General features: G+C 38.4%; 1 protein-coding gene across 1 annotated transcript; it reads left to right on the forward strand.

Moving 5' to 3' along the window:
- The first annotated feature begins 821 nt into the window (after window positions 1-821).
- Window positions 822-13594, forward strand: LOC140171370 (uncharacterized). Its single transcript, XM_072194614.1, has 6 exons — window positions 822-1040; window positions 3567-3698; window positions 4479-4544; window positions 5316-5417; window positions 6575-7064; window positions 12080-13594. The coding sequence occupies exons 1-6, from the start codon at window positions 822-824 to the stop codon at window positions 12253-12255; spliced, it is 1185 nt and encodes a 394-aa protein (XP_072050715.1). The 3' UTR covers window positions 12256-13594.
- The last annotated feature ends 3001 nt before the right edge of the window (window positions 13595-16595 follow it).

Here is a 16595-nt window from a genome sequence, read left to right on the forward strand (position 1 = left end):
AAAATTAGTATCACCCTTGTGGCCACCGTGCAGTGGAAAACCTTAATTCTTTCATTAAAAGGAAATGAAAATTAAAAAAACACGGATCTACTTGTGCACCAATAAAATTGGCATAGCAATTTGTCTCAAATATGAATGAATTTTAAGAAACATACGGGGTATGATGAACATTGACCTGACGCCATGATAGTAGGATCTATTAGTCGTTTTATATACAATGTATATACCGTATTGTCATAATACCAATATTTGTCATTATATATAAATGAGTAATATCTAGCAACGTAAATGTGCAGTTCATATGCACAAACGAATAGGCTACTGATCTTTATGATATTCAGGTTTTTGTACATCACATATAACATGTCACATAGGAGGTCATACGTGTTGACCTTCATCTATTGTATTTGTTCATCTGTGTATGGAGAGGATTAGCGCCATTAAACGCCATTAAAACGCCATCAGTAGGCCTATTAGGGCGTAGTTCAGTGAACTCACCGGATTGCTATTCCAAGTACTTTGATAATACAGATAATATGTATTAATGGGTCGAGGCGATTGCATTGAAAAACCTAATAAATTATTCATAACAGTTACGTAATCAATCGATAGTGCGGACACTTTTTATTTGCAAACCACCAAAATTCGTGATCTTTTAGCGTTGGAAAAGAAACCACGTGAATAGAGTGCCCTCTCAAGAATATCAACTCTCTGGTGGTGCCGTAAAGTCAGGTAAAGTGCTACCGATCGGGTAGACGAGATTTAAGCTTATCTATCAAACTTTGAGTCTCATTTGCGCCAAATAGGGTGAAATACCAATCATGAAACCTGATCAACATAAGAAGAAACGTAGTGCACAGTATAAGAAGAAACACGGTATTAAGAAAGAATCGGCAACTGGAGAAAAAGGAAACAGACAACGAGTCGATAACAAAACCGGCAAAGATGGGTTGCCGAATTCGACAGGCACGACTGTCACTGACGTTGCTGCTCATAAAGCTGAACAGAATAGTGGTACACATGAAGAAAAAGTCATAAAGGTACAGTAGTGACAATAAAAGGACCTGTTGCCAAAATAGAGAGTTATTAGTCCTTCGCATGACTAAATGCCCGAAAAATACAGAAGGTCATGTGTCTTATATGGTGTTTTGGTGGGGCACATTTGCGTTACAACTTACAAGCACTGATTTTGATCATTTGTCTTCCTTTTCACTAAAATTGATACATGACTATAGTGGGAATTCCAATTGAATGAACGCAGCTTTTAATAGCGTGACGAGTTTTTGCGTACACTGCGTGATGTACGCGCGACGCCAGCGTGTGCGACTGTATCAAAAGCGTGAAATGCGAAAGTGAATCAACCATGCCAGCGCACTCATGATTGGTTAGCATTGTATCCAAGGTCGTGCGTTCGCGTTGTAGTTTGAAATACGCGATATAAGATCGCGGTTGGATCGAGTGCAGCTGTTGAAAGCTGCGTTCATTCAATTGGAATTCTTACTATAAAACTATACATCTCACACCAGCAAAACTATACATTTTTGGAAAGCTTATGTTCCAAGGTATCCAAATATGCAAATTTGAAGTTGGTATACAGGGTGCGTAAGAAAATATATAGGGTGATATCATGAAAAAATTTAATTTTACTAGTAAATTGATTATTTACTTCATTTGCTACTGATATGGAATACCTCAAACTAATTTTGTGGCAGGCGACACTGTGAGCTTTAATAAAATGTATACTTTTGCTATGTTATGATTGACCAAAGTGGCGATACAGGGTGTGAAAATATACATAACTTCATGCACAAAATGTTGATTACATTTTTGAAAATATTTTCTTTAGAGTGTATCCTACATTTATTTTAACTGCATATTTAGATTCCTGGGGTAAAAAGCTTTCCAAAAATGTATAATTTTCCTATCTTAGGGTGTATAATTCTCAAGATACAACAATTGAAAGCCAAAACGCATGTTGTGACTGAAAATTTTTTTTTTTTTTTGTAAGTGAATAGTAAAAAATTGTGGTTCTTGTGACTTGCAGTTCTCAGTGAATACTTGTAAACATGATTAGATGAAATTAACAGCTGAATATGAATAATGAATAAACAAGCTTTCATTTGAGGTATGATTTGCATGTATAGCACACAATTTGACAATGATATAATTAAAATTCAAAAAGATATCATGTCTTCAAAGCATTTGCCATAGAGATTGTACATGCTCCTCTACCACTTATCCTCTATACCACTTATCCACCAGGTTTATCTTCGTTAACATTTTAATATTTTTCGCTAATTAAACGAATTCAAATTCCAAATTGTGAAACATATTTGAAAATTAGAATAATGAAGCTGTATAATGAGCCCAAACTTGATGCAATTGGACCAAGAATAACTTTGTGACAACAAGTTAAATCAGAAAGGGAGAGAAAAATGTAGCATACCAGGTATTTTGTGGTCCCACCATAAGACACATGACCATAACTAATTTTTTTGGATTTAAAAAAAAATATATGTGATCATCGACCACGAAGTGGTAGTAAAGTCGACTCTGGATCATTTTCAGTTTATTGCAGATATTGAATGAATGCACTTTCAGCTTCAAAATGACACCTCAACCAGCTTCATCGGACATCTTGAAGTGAAGTTATGGTTCATCAAAGGTCAAATTCCTAATTAGAGAATAAAGGTATTGTTTTTAGCCGCTGGAGTGCATCTATCGTCTCATATAACACGGGCGACATGATTATTTTTTAAGTAAAACAACGAGGCGAAAAATAATGATGTCGCCCGTGTTATATGAGATGATAGATGCATGACAGCAGCTAAAAACAATATTCTCATTCTTAAACACTTCAATTCAAATAAAAATATCATACACATTTTAATCAAATTAAATCCTACATTTTGCAAGGAATTACCTAGGGCTTAAAGTCGATCAGTCCCGTTGTTGCTGTGCACCTCCGATTGGTCCAAATAGCGAGTACGCGTATCGCGTCGACGCACACGTGCGGACCCGTGTGATATCGTGTCATAGGGCCTATCACACGGGTAAAGCTGGGTAAGAACCAATAAGATTGCAGGAACATTCTCAAGTGTTTAAGAATATACTTTACATAGAAATCCATATAATACTGTTTTTGATTGTATCTCAAAATGGAAAATGCCGACTTTACGACCAGTTTGTGGTGGATGGGCACATATTATTGTTTTGTCAAATGAAATTTTTGGAAGGCGAGGTGGCCTGGTGGTCTAAGGCGCTGGACCATTAGGGAGAGTTGAGCGAGGGGTCTGTGGTTCGATAACAAGGCCAGGGAGAGACTACATTGTATACCTCCAGACTCCAGAGGGTGAAAAGGAGGCAGTGTAACTCCTAATCACAATGTATTAATAATGTTGTTTCCTTGCAGGAGTTTGCATCATTATTTTCAATACTTAGTCTGAGATGAGAGAGTATGTGTGAGCCATACCTGGTAAACAAGGGAGAGACTATTACCTCCGGAGGGGTGAAAAGGAGGCAGTATATAGCTCCTAATCACAATGTGTTTTGTTGTTTCCTTGCAGGAGTTCACATCATCATTTTCAAGGCGTAAGATAGAAAGCAATTGGGACCGATATGAGGGATTACCGGATGATGATGAGGAGAGACCATTACCTCCAGAGGGGTGGAATTCAACAGGCTACTTAGTGAAACGGGTAAGTAAAACAGGTTGCCTCATCAACCTGGCGCACAACAGGTATTATTATCAGGTAATCTGATGGCGCCCATTAGATCCACTGAATCAATGAGTTACCCACGTTGAAGAAGAAATAAACACTATTTGTTTTGATTCACACACACGATACAAGTTTGGTAGTAAAATAATTTTGATAAAGAAACTTGCTTATAAACTGCCCTTGAAGATATCTTGAAAGTGTTCTTTATACCAGCAGGCGGAATATTTTTGAAAGGAGTGCGAGTTAACATAGCGGTAAGTCCTCGCTTTGCACTGTCACTGAGGTTCCGGGTTCAAGCGCCGGCGCGGCCCAAGGACTCATGTGCACTTGGTTTATCCCGATTCCATGCTCGCTCTCGCAGGTTTTCTGCGGGATCTCCGGTTTCCTCCTGTATCGCAAAAATCGGTGATTAGTTGTTTGGTTAGCAAAAACTTCCTTCACCCAATGGAATTTGGGGAGCTGCACAGATAATTGGTGGATGTTACAATCTAAATACGGATAGGTGAGCGCTGTTCGGCAGCAACCTAGTTGATGCGATCTGATTGTGATGATTCACCATTGCATCAAAATTACAGCGCTTTGAGTCCTCTAAGATCTGGAGAAAGGCGCTTTATAAATCCAAATTTTGTTAAAATTTTTTTATTATTAATTAAATAAGAAATTAACCGCTGATTCCTGATTTGTATAAGCAGAGTAAAGAAATGCAGAAAGAAACATAATAAATGCATTTAAACATTTTTTTTTTTTTTAATTTTATAGGTCATGCTGAAGCACAGTTCCGTTTGCGAGATGAGCAGAGTTGGGAAGAAGAAGGCACACAATCCAGTGAGGTACATGTAGGAAAATGGTGACATTCACCACACATTGGACACAATTTATCCCTCCAAAAGCAGAAAAAGTACCATTTCTGTGCTGTTTTTATTATCGAGTTGAGCCGAAAACCTGTGTTGATCTGCTCTCAGAAATCCCCATTGAAATGACAGACCTGTGCCGAACAAGAATTATCGCTTTCCACTCTACAGCTGCACGACGGGTAGCCATTACTGTTTCATAAAACAGCCCATTTATCATGATTTGCAGCATAACATCACTTATCCCAGTTGTCCAATTTGGGTGTATTCCTCAAACAGTTTGGGTGTTATTACTGTTATACCTCTGATATTTGCTTGAAAATCCTTGATTCCTTGGACTTTCTGGAATATTATTCATCTGTCATTTGGTTAGCCAAAAAAACGAGTGATTTGAAAACAAATGCGATTTTCTTTTATTCCCGACTTGGTACCGGTATTTTGAAAAAAAAAGATCTGATTTTCGCCAAAATGTCTTCCTCTTATCTTCATATATTCAGGATCATTGCACAAACATGTTCGTGTACTAGTATTTTGCAGTTAGTTACTTTAAGATTTGGGTGTATTCTTTAGTCATTTGGGTCTTAATAATCCCAAGACATTTGGTGTTTTAAAACTATTTCCTGAGATGTGACGTGTCAAAGGAGTGCAAGAATTTTAAATACAAGGGACAAGTGTTCTGTTGATTAATTTTCTATTAGCCCACAATACTGAGGCGTAATTGTCTTTAACACTTATTTTTCCACAGGCTGGTATCAAGTTTCTTTCTGTGGATGTAAATGCATTGGCTCGTCATATCAGTACTATTCCACTCCCAGAGAGGCTGGGGATATCGAGGTGCTTATTTGAGGTCAGTATTCAGTAATTGGACTATTCCAGTTGAAACCCATATGTGACATGATCAAGGGGAATGAGTCACATGTCGACCCTGGTCGAAAATGAGTTTTACATTTCTAAAGAGGACATTTAGAGCTTTCAGAAACTGAAAACCCTATGTTGATACAACCTTTCTTTGCAAAGTTACATCAATTTATCAATTGCTGAAAACAATATAAAACAAAAGAATTTTAACACTTTCTTTGCCAATATCTCCAAATCAATATTGGCGACATCCGACTCATTCCCCTTGATCGTGTCACATATGTGATGCGATCCAGCAAAATGAGTCTGATGTCGACCAAAATCAAAATTCAGTTTTCAATCTCATTATATGAGCCATTCCCAGAGCTTTATTTTGCTGAAATTCCCATCATAATTAGACTTATGGTTCCAGCGATATGGCCCTTATAGTGTGACTCAGAGCAGTAAAATACAAAGAAAGTTGAATACTATTGTTGATTGTATCTCAAAATCAATATCCCGACATCTGACTCATTTTTTCATAAGGGCCTTTATTAGAGACACATTTACATACGTTATAATAGGGTCCTGAGACGTTCTAGTAGCTTTTCTGATGCAGTAAATGTATTGCAAATTTACACAGGCCTTCAAATCCGCAAGCTATTTCACTGTATCAATGTCTATCAGTCACTTCAACATTAATGGTACCCTTTAGCAAATTGAAAATACCCTGGGTGGGCGCTTATTGGGGTATGGGAACAAATACGGTACTTGCACATAACACCTTTGCAAACATGTTTAATATGAGATTGAGATATAGGCCTTTTAATTATTGTTTCTAATTCTTGGGCACAACATGTACATTTGAAAGCAATCAAGATTGCATCTCAAAGCATACAATGAATGATGTTGTAAACTACAATGTTAGTTGTAGCAGCATTTGGGTGCATTCCTCAGATATTTTGTTTGGTGCATAACTCAGACATTTGGGTGCATTCCTCAGATATTTGGGACATTAGGGTGTATTCCTGACACATTTTGGTGTATTCCGCAAATAGGGGTGGGGGTGTGTGTGTATTGTAGACACATTGGGTGTATTCCTCAGACATTTCCTCTGCTCTCTTTGTACTAATCCCTAATAATGTATTTACCTTGTTCAAACTATAGGACGATGTATTGGAGATATTGGACAGAAAAGCCAAAGACATGTCCAACACAATGAACTCCTACCCACATGAAGGACACCACCCGACATCGAGATTATTACATAATACTGATGATGTAATCACAGTAGATCAAGTGAACACATCAAGTAAATCATCTAGTGATGAAAGAACTCAAGAATCAAAGAAAAGTATTACAAATGAGAAATCAAAGTTGTCATCGGAGAAGAGTGATCCACAAACAAACATTGATACACTGAAAAAAGATATCAAATCTGCAGTACGGGGAGTTGTTAACAAAATTGAACCAAGTAGTGTGCTTGCTGATGTGAAAACATCAGTGTCAAAAACAGATGGAGGAGAAAGTGAGACGAAACCATCCAATGATGATGAGGATGAACTAGACTTTCTCTTGATGTTAGAGAATCCTGTAAAGGTTAAAGGTCAGAGTGATAAGAGGGAGGAAGAAGAGGATCACAGTGATTATATTGCAGGTTGGTATCAGATATTCTGGCTTTTAATACTCTGCATGCTAGCCATATAGGCTTCAACATAAAAAAGTTCAAGTTTTGGGATATTTTCCGGGGGCACTATAGTGGCAAGAGGGGGTATCAGGCGCGTCTGTGTACTTTCAAAAAGCACCTTAAACAAGTGTATATTTTTTCATATACTAATCCAGGTAAAACACACTTACGTGCAGACGTTTCGATAGCTATCAGCTATCTTTCTCAATGCTACTGTTGATGTGATGATCGTTGAACAGCTGTTGTTGATTGCTGCTTGGCAACCGAGTTGCCAGACGATTTCTCCATCAACAGGTCGTCAAAGATGTGACTTAGGTTGTACTGGCCCTCGTCTCGGTTCATTGTGGTGCCTTGTTTTCTGATAGTGATGACCTCCTTTATCCATCTTGTGTATTTATCACACTCTTTACCAACGATCTTTGCCTCATCCCAATTGATGACATGATTATTGTCCACAACATGGTCAGTTATCGCTGATTTGTGGATGGTTGACTGCGATGCTTTCCTGTTGGCTCTAGTGCAGATGTTAGTAGTAACTTTCTCTGCCTCATTTCTGTGTTCGTCTTTAAGCGTTTACGAATTTTCTGCCGGATTCACCTATGTAAGTAAGGTCACAGTTTTTGCACGGAATTGAGTGAATGACGTCGGTAGAGTTGTGTGGTTCGCGTTTATCTTTGGGATGGACGAGTAGATTGCGTAATGTACTGTGGGGTTTCATTGCGGCATGAATGTTGTACGATTTCATGATTCTAGCAACGCGCTCGGACACCCTTCTACATACGGTAAGCGTCACCAAACCTCTGGATTTTTCACTGTCGTCTTTACTAGATTTCTTAGCTTTTTGCTTGGGGTGGCCATTTTACTCTTGACTTTTTCCACACACCAGTCAGGGTACCCACACTGTTTTAGAGCACCTTTAATTATCTTTTCCTCGTCTTCCTTATCCTGATCTTCCGTGACAATTTTATCTTTCCTGTCAAGCAGTGTGCGAACTACACCAAGTTTTTGGTGAAGGGGTGGTGGGCCTTGAAGTTCAGGTACTGGTTGGTGTGTGTGGCTTTCCGATAGACTAAGAGCTTCACGGATCCATTTTTGACGAGCGATAAGCGTATCCAAGAATGGTATCTTTCCGTCGACTTCCTCCTCAAAAGTGAATTTGATTGACTGCGTATCGTCCACTTGGTTGAGATGGTCAGTAAGCGGCTTAACTGCGTCTTTGGCTACTACTTCCAGGATGTCGTCAGCGTATCTTTTCCAAAACTTGGGCTTACATTCAATGGGGCTGTCATGATGGCTGCTTGCTCTAAGTATTCCATGTAGATGTTGGCTGCTAATGGGGATACCGGGCTAGTGGCTACCCATCGCCGCTCAAGCACTGTCTAAAAATCTTACCGCTGAAAACGTAAAGCACGTGGTGGACAAAATAAAGTCTAAGAGCTCAACTACATCCTCCGCGAGTCAGATTGAAACCTTGCGATTGGTTATAGTCTTTGAGCCAGCGTTCTTTATTGACTCTTTCCTTCACTATTTCTAATACTTTGCTGATGGGAGTGCAAGTAAATAACGCGACTACGTCGTGGGAATTAAGTATGTCCCCTTCGTCTATGAGAATATCCACAAGTTCTTCTGCAAGATCACTTGAATTCTTAACATGATGCACTGTGTTCCCTACCATAGGGGCTAGGATATCCGCAAGCCATCTCGATGTGGCATAGCCAATTGTAGATGTGTAGTCCACTATGGGTCTAAGGGGTGCATTTGGTTTGTGGATTTTTGGAGTGCAGTACAGCCTGGGAATATTCTCGCAGTCGGGTATAACTGTTTATATTTTCCAAACGTGATCTTATCATCCTCATTTAGTCTAGAAAGAATGGCTACAAGCTTTCTCTTATATTTCTGTGTTGGGTCTGATGGCAACTCCTCATAAGTTTTTGTATCACCAAGCAAGTTGTTGACCTTCTCATTGTATTCATCTTTGTCTAAAATAACAGTGGCTCTCCCCTTATCGGCAGGCAAAATAATGATGGAATCTTCTTTCTTTAGATCTTTAACCGCCTGTCTCTCGTCTTTACTTAGATTTGACTTGGGAGGCTTGGAAGATTTGAGCACTTTTCGCTACTTTAGCTCTAAGTTGAATCGCTTCGGTGCGTAAGCTTTTTACACGCTAACTCAGTGGCAATAACAAACTCATCACTACATACATTAGTCGGCGAAACCGCGTAATTCAGCCCTTTCGCAAGCACATTATTCTGATTATGACTTAATTTATACTTAGATAGGTTAACTACCCACTTTTTAAGCTGTGTTCCAGTGAGGTCGGGTTCCGAAGCACCAGTAGACAAGCCGTGTTTTGACTTCTTGTTTTGGTCTCTCTCTGCCAAATTCTGCAGCTTCCGTACATGGCGACATTTTGTTTTCTCAAAAAGTGTTCTCATGAATTCTCGTTAGGTGGGGCGAGATTTCTTTGTCCAGCTCGATTTCAGCGGGAATTACGGCCTTTAATTTCTTTTCTAAATCCGATTTTGACCTTTTAAATTGTCCAGTTTATTATTTATGACTCCCACTCTTTCACAAAGTAGACTGCGCTGAGCTTGCAAAATAATGTCTTTGGCTTTCTTGGTGTTGATCAGGCACTTTAGTTTGAGGCTAGGCGGTGTGAGGCTTAGATCGCGGCATCTGAGAGTGTACACAAGATGGTTGCGATGACGGGCGATTTTACGTTCACAGTTTTCTAAGTCACGGAGATGTTTCACGGTGGTTTTTCCATAAATATCCGAAGACTCTTGAACAAATTCATCAGGACTGTTCCATAAAACTGTATATTTTTTCATATACTAGTCCAGGTAAAACACACTTACGTGCAGACGTTTCGATAGCTATCTTTCTCAATGCTACTGTTGATGTGTCAACAACAGCTGTTCAACGATCATCACATCAACAGTAGCATTGAGAAAGATAGCTGATAGCTATCGAAACGTCTGCACGTAAGTGTGTTTTACCTGGACTAGTATATGAAAAATATACAGTTTTATGGAACAGTCCTGATGAATTTGTTCAAGAACCTTAAACAAGTATTTCTGAGACTGAAATTTGCACCCTTAAACAAGTATAAGTAGCACGATTTGCTACCCTTAACAAGTAGTTGTCTTTTCCCCAACCCTAAACAAGTAATTGATGCAATTATTACCCCTAAACAAGTAAACACACAGAAACAGGTGCTTTTAACCCTAAATAAGAAGTTGCTGCCTTCAGGAGCTTTTTTTAGATGATCTATGGTGTGTGGTAGTAAAAGATTTGCCGGCGGCTCTGCAAAGCCAGAGTCGCCAAAGAAACATGTTCAAGCTTACCTCACAGGTCATGCAGTATGCCCTGTCCAAAGATTTTTGTGCCAATAATTTCCCCTTTTTGGATCACAGGTCCAACCCTTTGGATTGAAATATTGTAGAATTTATTTTTTGGGGATTGGGATGTACCCAATTCTCAACCTTTCAAGAGAATTTTGAACTGCAAGTCCAACGCAAAAAAATGACCGACCATGGGGATTGAAAACCACACATTATGAAGTTGGAAGACAAACACGGCCAGTCTCGCTTGGTGTATTTCCTAATTTCGTCTCCATTTAAAACATCCTAGAGCATTTATTATCATGCTGGATTTAGTGGTAAATCCAACTAAAATCCTGAAACTCACTGATAGTTCCAAATTATTCAATCGGCGTGTTTGTAAATACCCCGGTAAAATTTCACACATGTCAAAAGTTCATTCACACAGCTTGTTTACAAACCTAGAAGTTTGTGGTTGCATTGTTGCTCCTTTTGATCATGTTCAGATCTTGACCAAATTTTTTGGGCTGGAAGCCATCAAGAAAAAGGCATAACGCATGCTGATAGGTTGTATGTTCTGGCCAGGTTGTGACCTTGTCCGGGGACCTCGTGTTTAGTATGCTAGCTGGGCCAGTAGGGATCTGTCATCCCTGACAGCTGAAGGATGGCTTTTGGGGTGTAGCATTGAAGTAGGGAGAAGACACACTTTTCTTTCAAGAATGAAGGAGAAAGCACAAAATCCCTAACTTGGCAAAACTTCCTTAAGTACGTAAGGGCTCCAAAAACATACCCTTTTACATGAATTTGATACCCTATTCATGTTACTAGTCTAAAAAAATACCCTTTTTACGTGAATTTACGGATGTGCCTGATACCCCCCTTCACCACTTCAGTGCCCCCCCCCCCGGATATTTTCTGAAAATATCACGAGCTATCTCAAGAACCAGTGAATCAATACTAGGCTTGTTTGTACTCATTGTAATGCATTTGTCATGCTGATTCCAAATATGGTCAATGGTCATGAAAATTTGCAATTCTGAAATTGTGAAGTTGTAAAAATATTTTGAAACATGTCGTCTGCAGTCAAAACCCGCATGCAGGGCTGTCAACTTTTGGAATTGCTTGGCGTGAGACAGAGGCGTGCGGGATTTGCCGACTCAATGTTCATTTTGTACCATGAATATTTGAGCCACGGCGCTCGGGAATGTGAAAAGCGGGGGTAGGAGCAACAAATTATTCATGACGATGCGTGAGATTTTACTCATTTTCCAGCTTTTTGTGTGAGATTTACTACCTACGCGTGAGATCATACTACCTTGGCGTGAGAAAGTGCCCAAATGCATGAGACTCACGGCCAATGCGTGAGAGTTGACAGCCCTGCCGCATGGAGAAAGTTATGTGTTTTCTGTTCAGCTGTGATACCCACCTTTTTACGTTTGAAAGTTGTCTTCAGGGTGTAGTCAATATGAAGGGAAGGGAGCTTTAATAAAAGCCAGAAATACAAAAAAAAATTGTCTTTCTATTTCTGTTTGGTTATAATGAAACAATAGACAGAGTTCATTTGTGTGTTATTCAGTCAGTAAGGGTAGAAACAGCCCATCATACAGCCATCAAAGGTAGAGACAGCCTGTCATTTTATTCATCCATTTGTCATTTGTACAGATGCCACAACTCAATCAACAAAACCATCAGTAGAACAGAACACTTGTCAGTCAGTAGAGGTAGAAACAAACAAACAGCCATCAGAGATAGAGACAGCTCGTCAGCCGGATGTTACTCAAACAAAGATAGGGTCAGATGATTTAGAAGACTGGTTGGATGATATGCTGGATGACTGATGAATGCAGCACTTTTATGCTCTGTGTGTTGACCATAGGTGTCAACCATAGAGGAAAGAGATAAACAGAGAAAGTACCACCAGTCAAAGTCCCCGTGTATTGTATGGTGTAAGTTCTCGCATATTCATGAGGGCCGATTGTTCGATCGTGCCGTGTCTAACAATCACGCCAGCGCTGCGTGCCTTCGCGATAGAGCTTTGTGTGCTTTCGCGATTACGCGATAGACCATGAAAATACGCGATGATTGCGTAGCAGTCTCGCCTGTCGCATTTCACGGAACAATCGGCCCTCATTATCGGATGAGGCGGAGACTTTGACTGGTGGTACACGCTCTGTAGTACTCTGTGGTGTCAACATAAAATGTCTGAGTTTTGGAAATATGGAGGAGGATATTGTGGAGGATATTTCAAAAATCTTCCACCATGGGAGTTTAGTAATACTAAATTCTAGTATGACCACTTTTATCTAGGATACCCTCAATTTAATGCTTACTGATTTTACATAAGCTGTACCTGTCTACAATCCAAATACAATAACATGTAAACCTACATTCGTAGTATTTACAATTACTCTGCACTCATCATGCTCATGGCATTATGAGTTGAGTCTTTAAAATAATTTTTTCACTGCAAAAATAAATTTATAGATATAGCTAATACATAAAATCAGTCGGCCTTAAATTGAGGGTGCCCTAGATAAGTGGTCGTCATGCATGTAAACGGTCATGCCACAGAGGGAGTGTGGACTTAAAATGGATTAGCACAATTTGCATAACCAAAGAATTAAACTAGCTATTGGTCTGCAGCAGCACACATCCTCCACGCCAGGTAAAGAATTATTTTGTATAATTTTTTTGGTTAAAAGTACAACTTTTGGTGTTCCAAAACAAGTTAACAATGGTTGATAACAAATGTTGGACCCTTCATTAACAATTTGAAATTATTTAAGCAAAGTGCACAGAGAATTTGAAAGTGCACTCCATATTTTCAGCGTATAGTGCATTTTCGGTTGGTGAAGCGTCAACACCCCTCGTAGCTCCATTTGAAATTCATACTCGAAGATTAAGGTCATGTCTTCCATTTCAACTTTGATAATCTAATGTGTGTTGCGATGTTACTTTTATATAATTATACAACAACATACTTCATAGAGATTATTGTCAAATTTTATTTTGATGAAAAAGAAAATAAAGTAAATTGAAAAGAAGAAAATGTAATGTTTTATTTGTATTTGTAAAGGGTTCACAACAACTTGGTTTCCCCTAAGAATCTACAATCCAAACACTACCCATATACATTGAAACAGATATTAAATTTTCATTGATTTGCAATTGATTAGTGTTTGTTTCATAATGGGATGCTTTATTGGTGGTGAGCCCCAAGCCTTGAAATAAGCAGGCGCGGGGAGCAAATTTACCCTCGTAAAGCCACCAATTGCTCCTGGTCCTTGTAAAATTCGCATGAACCAGGAGCAATTGTAAAATAAAATAAATTGCTCCTGGTTACAGTTTTGCACTTGATGCAGTCGTGCTGGTATGCTGTATTGTAATATTGAAAATTGCTCCTGTTTCTTCAGAAATTGCTCCTGGTTCTTGTAAAATCCCAGTGAACCAGGAGCAATGTTTAAAACAAATTGCTCCTGGTTCCAGTCTGCTTATTTCAAGGCTTGGTGAGCCCACAAGTTTGATCTTAACCATGCCATAGGCACTCTCTCCCAGCCCTCTCTGCTACACACGTGGCTTGCTTCATGGTGTAAACTTTCAGGTTGTGACAAAAAAAACAAAATATCAGGCGGATACATTTTAGAATATAATTTATTTAATAAAATTCACACACATATAGTACTGCTAATAATACAATCAAACAATGTATAGGCAAACAAACAATTAAATATTGATACTTTCTTATACTTTTGCCAATTAAACTTGGGCATAAGGTGGTACTACACCCCCTGATAATTTTGTGACTAATTTTGCATTTTTCTCATAACTATACATTGGTAATTAAAGTTATGTATATTATAGGGGCAAGGACAGCGTTCGAAATAGGGCCGGTCAGCCGGCCATTGGCCTGTAACTTTTTGGCCTGGCCGGTAACTTTTCTGACTGGCATCTAGTTGCCGGCCCGGCTGGCCGGTAACTTTTTAAGGTCAAGCTCGGCTGGCCTGTAACTTTTTGAGGCCTATTTCGAACACTGGGCAAGGAATCCAATTACTTCACTGAAATTTCATTCTAGCGGTACCTCTTTTCTTATCATAAATAACATACCGCTTGTCTTTGAGCCACTGAAATTCCAGTGTAGTAACTGGATTCCTTGCCCCTATAATATACATAACTTTTGTTACCAGTGTGTTATTATTTTTTTGAGAAAAATGCAAAAATAGTCAAAAAATTTATCAAGGTGTGTAGTACTTTAACAGAACAGATTCTTGCTTGTTTTGAGAGTGAATGGAAAACCTTGGCTGCATTATTTTATGCCTCTGGAAAGGCAGCGCCAAATGAGCACTTATCTTATAATTATTTTGGGACCATTATAATGTTTCTGCTGTGCAGTGACCAAATTCTTTTCTGATGACTGGAGAAAAAGAAATGCTATGTTAGCAATGATGCATGTGGCATTTGATCTTTAGACATGCATGTTGGAGTCAAAACATTTCTTTTTGCCACAGGTAATTTTGGTATTAATTATCGAGGTAAATACACTTAAAAACCAAAATACAATTTTGGTCAAATTTTTATTTTTTTATTCTTTACCAAATAATATGAAATATGAAATATGCTCATGTAAACTCTTGTGAATGGGCACTAAGGAAGCGGTCACTATTTACACCAGGGTGGATGGGGGATTTCATTTTTTTCAACAAAAACGTTTACGTTCCCCCTTCACTTCCTTTCAAAAATTTCGCATCCCCCTTATTTTACGGAATTTCTCCATTTCAAATATCACATTCCCTTTTTCCTGGCAAAAATGTTTTGCATTCGACCATAAATCATTCCCCTGGTGTAAATAATGACCACTCCCTAAATTGAGTTTGTGCAACAGGGCCATATCAGCCATAGCTGCCCTAAATAAATTAGATAATTTCTGCATTTTTTATAACACAAATCTAAAAATATGATACCTTGCAGCTATTGCAGATAAGACCTTCTTGTCCTACAACCTAAAATTACAAATTTACCAGTCACTTCCGAATATTGTTAAGTTATAATTGTCAAATTATTCCTGAATAATTCTATAAAATCATCATTAAAATTCATTTTACCTTAAGGGTTCTGGTATAAACATTTCGACAGTATTTTTTTGAGAGCATATCAGACATCTGAATATGAGGAATGTCCTTCTGATATCAAATAATTTTGATTGTTTTGAAATTAGCAATATAATACAAATTTTATGACAAATTATTAAAATTTGATATTTTCAACATTTTGATATTTAACAGGCCTCAAAGTAATTCAAGTATACTTTCTAAATCTAATGATATGTATTTAAATGTATGTAGCTGGGATAAAAATTTTCAATTGATCCTGGGCTTTTTATCCCAGCTACATTCACTTTAAGTACATATCATTATATTGATAAAGTTTACTTTGAGAACGTTAACTATCAAAATGTAAATTTTAAATCATTAGCCATTAAATGTGTATTATATAGTGAATTTCAACTGTGCTCTCATGTCCCACAAGAAATACTGTCCAAACGTTCATACCCCAGCCCTTAAAGCATGATACAATGTATAGCATAACCATTTTACCAAATGGGATATTCCAGTTGAAATCCATGCACCCCCTATGGAAGACATGACCTTAATCACCCACAAAGGGGGTGTAGATTTCAAATGGAGTCACCCATTCAGGTAACCCCATTTGAAACTCCCTGTATACTATACAGTGTATAGGAGATTATGATCATTTCTTCCATAGGGGTGTATGGATGTCATCTGCAATAGCCTGTTGGGTTTGTAATGTCACACATTTGCTTACTCTCTCTAAGAGTGAAAACTCACTCTCTAAAAGAGTGAAAATCTCTACAAAGGTAAGGGAGTGAATGAACAAAAGAATAAAATGTCCACTCTTTCAAGAAGTCATCAGTCATAAGGGACTACATTATGTGGGGGTCATATCAGCAATGCACCCATTGCACGGCTCTGCCATATGTGAAGAGAGCCTCAATCTGGCAGCATGCATGAATGGGTATTGAACCAGTCATATAACATGGTGTAAAATTACATAACACTTCCTTTCATGTCTATTGCATGCCACTTAGGAATGATCATGGTGGTTTTTGGGAAAATGTCAGAATTCATAAATGCTATTTCAATTGAGAAAACGTGGGTGCATT

The sequence above is a fragment of the Amphiura filiformis genome, chromosome 2 (assembly GCF_039555335.1).
Source record: "Amphiura filiformis chromosome 2, Afil_fr2py, whole genome shotgun sequence".
Lineage (NCBI taxonomy): Eukaryota > Metazoa > Echinodermata > Ophiuroidea > Amphilepidida > Amphiuridae > Amphiura > Amphiura filiformis.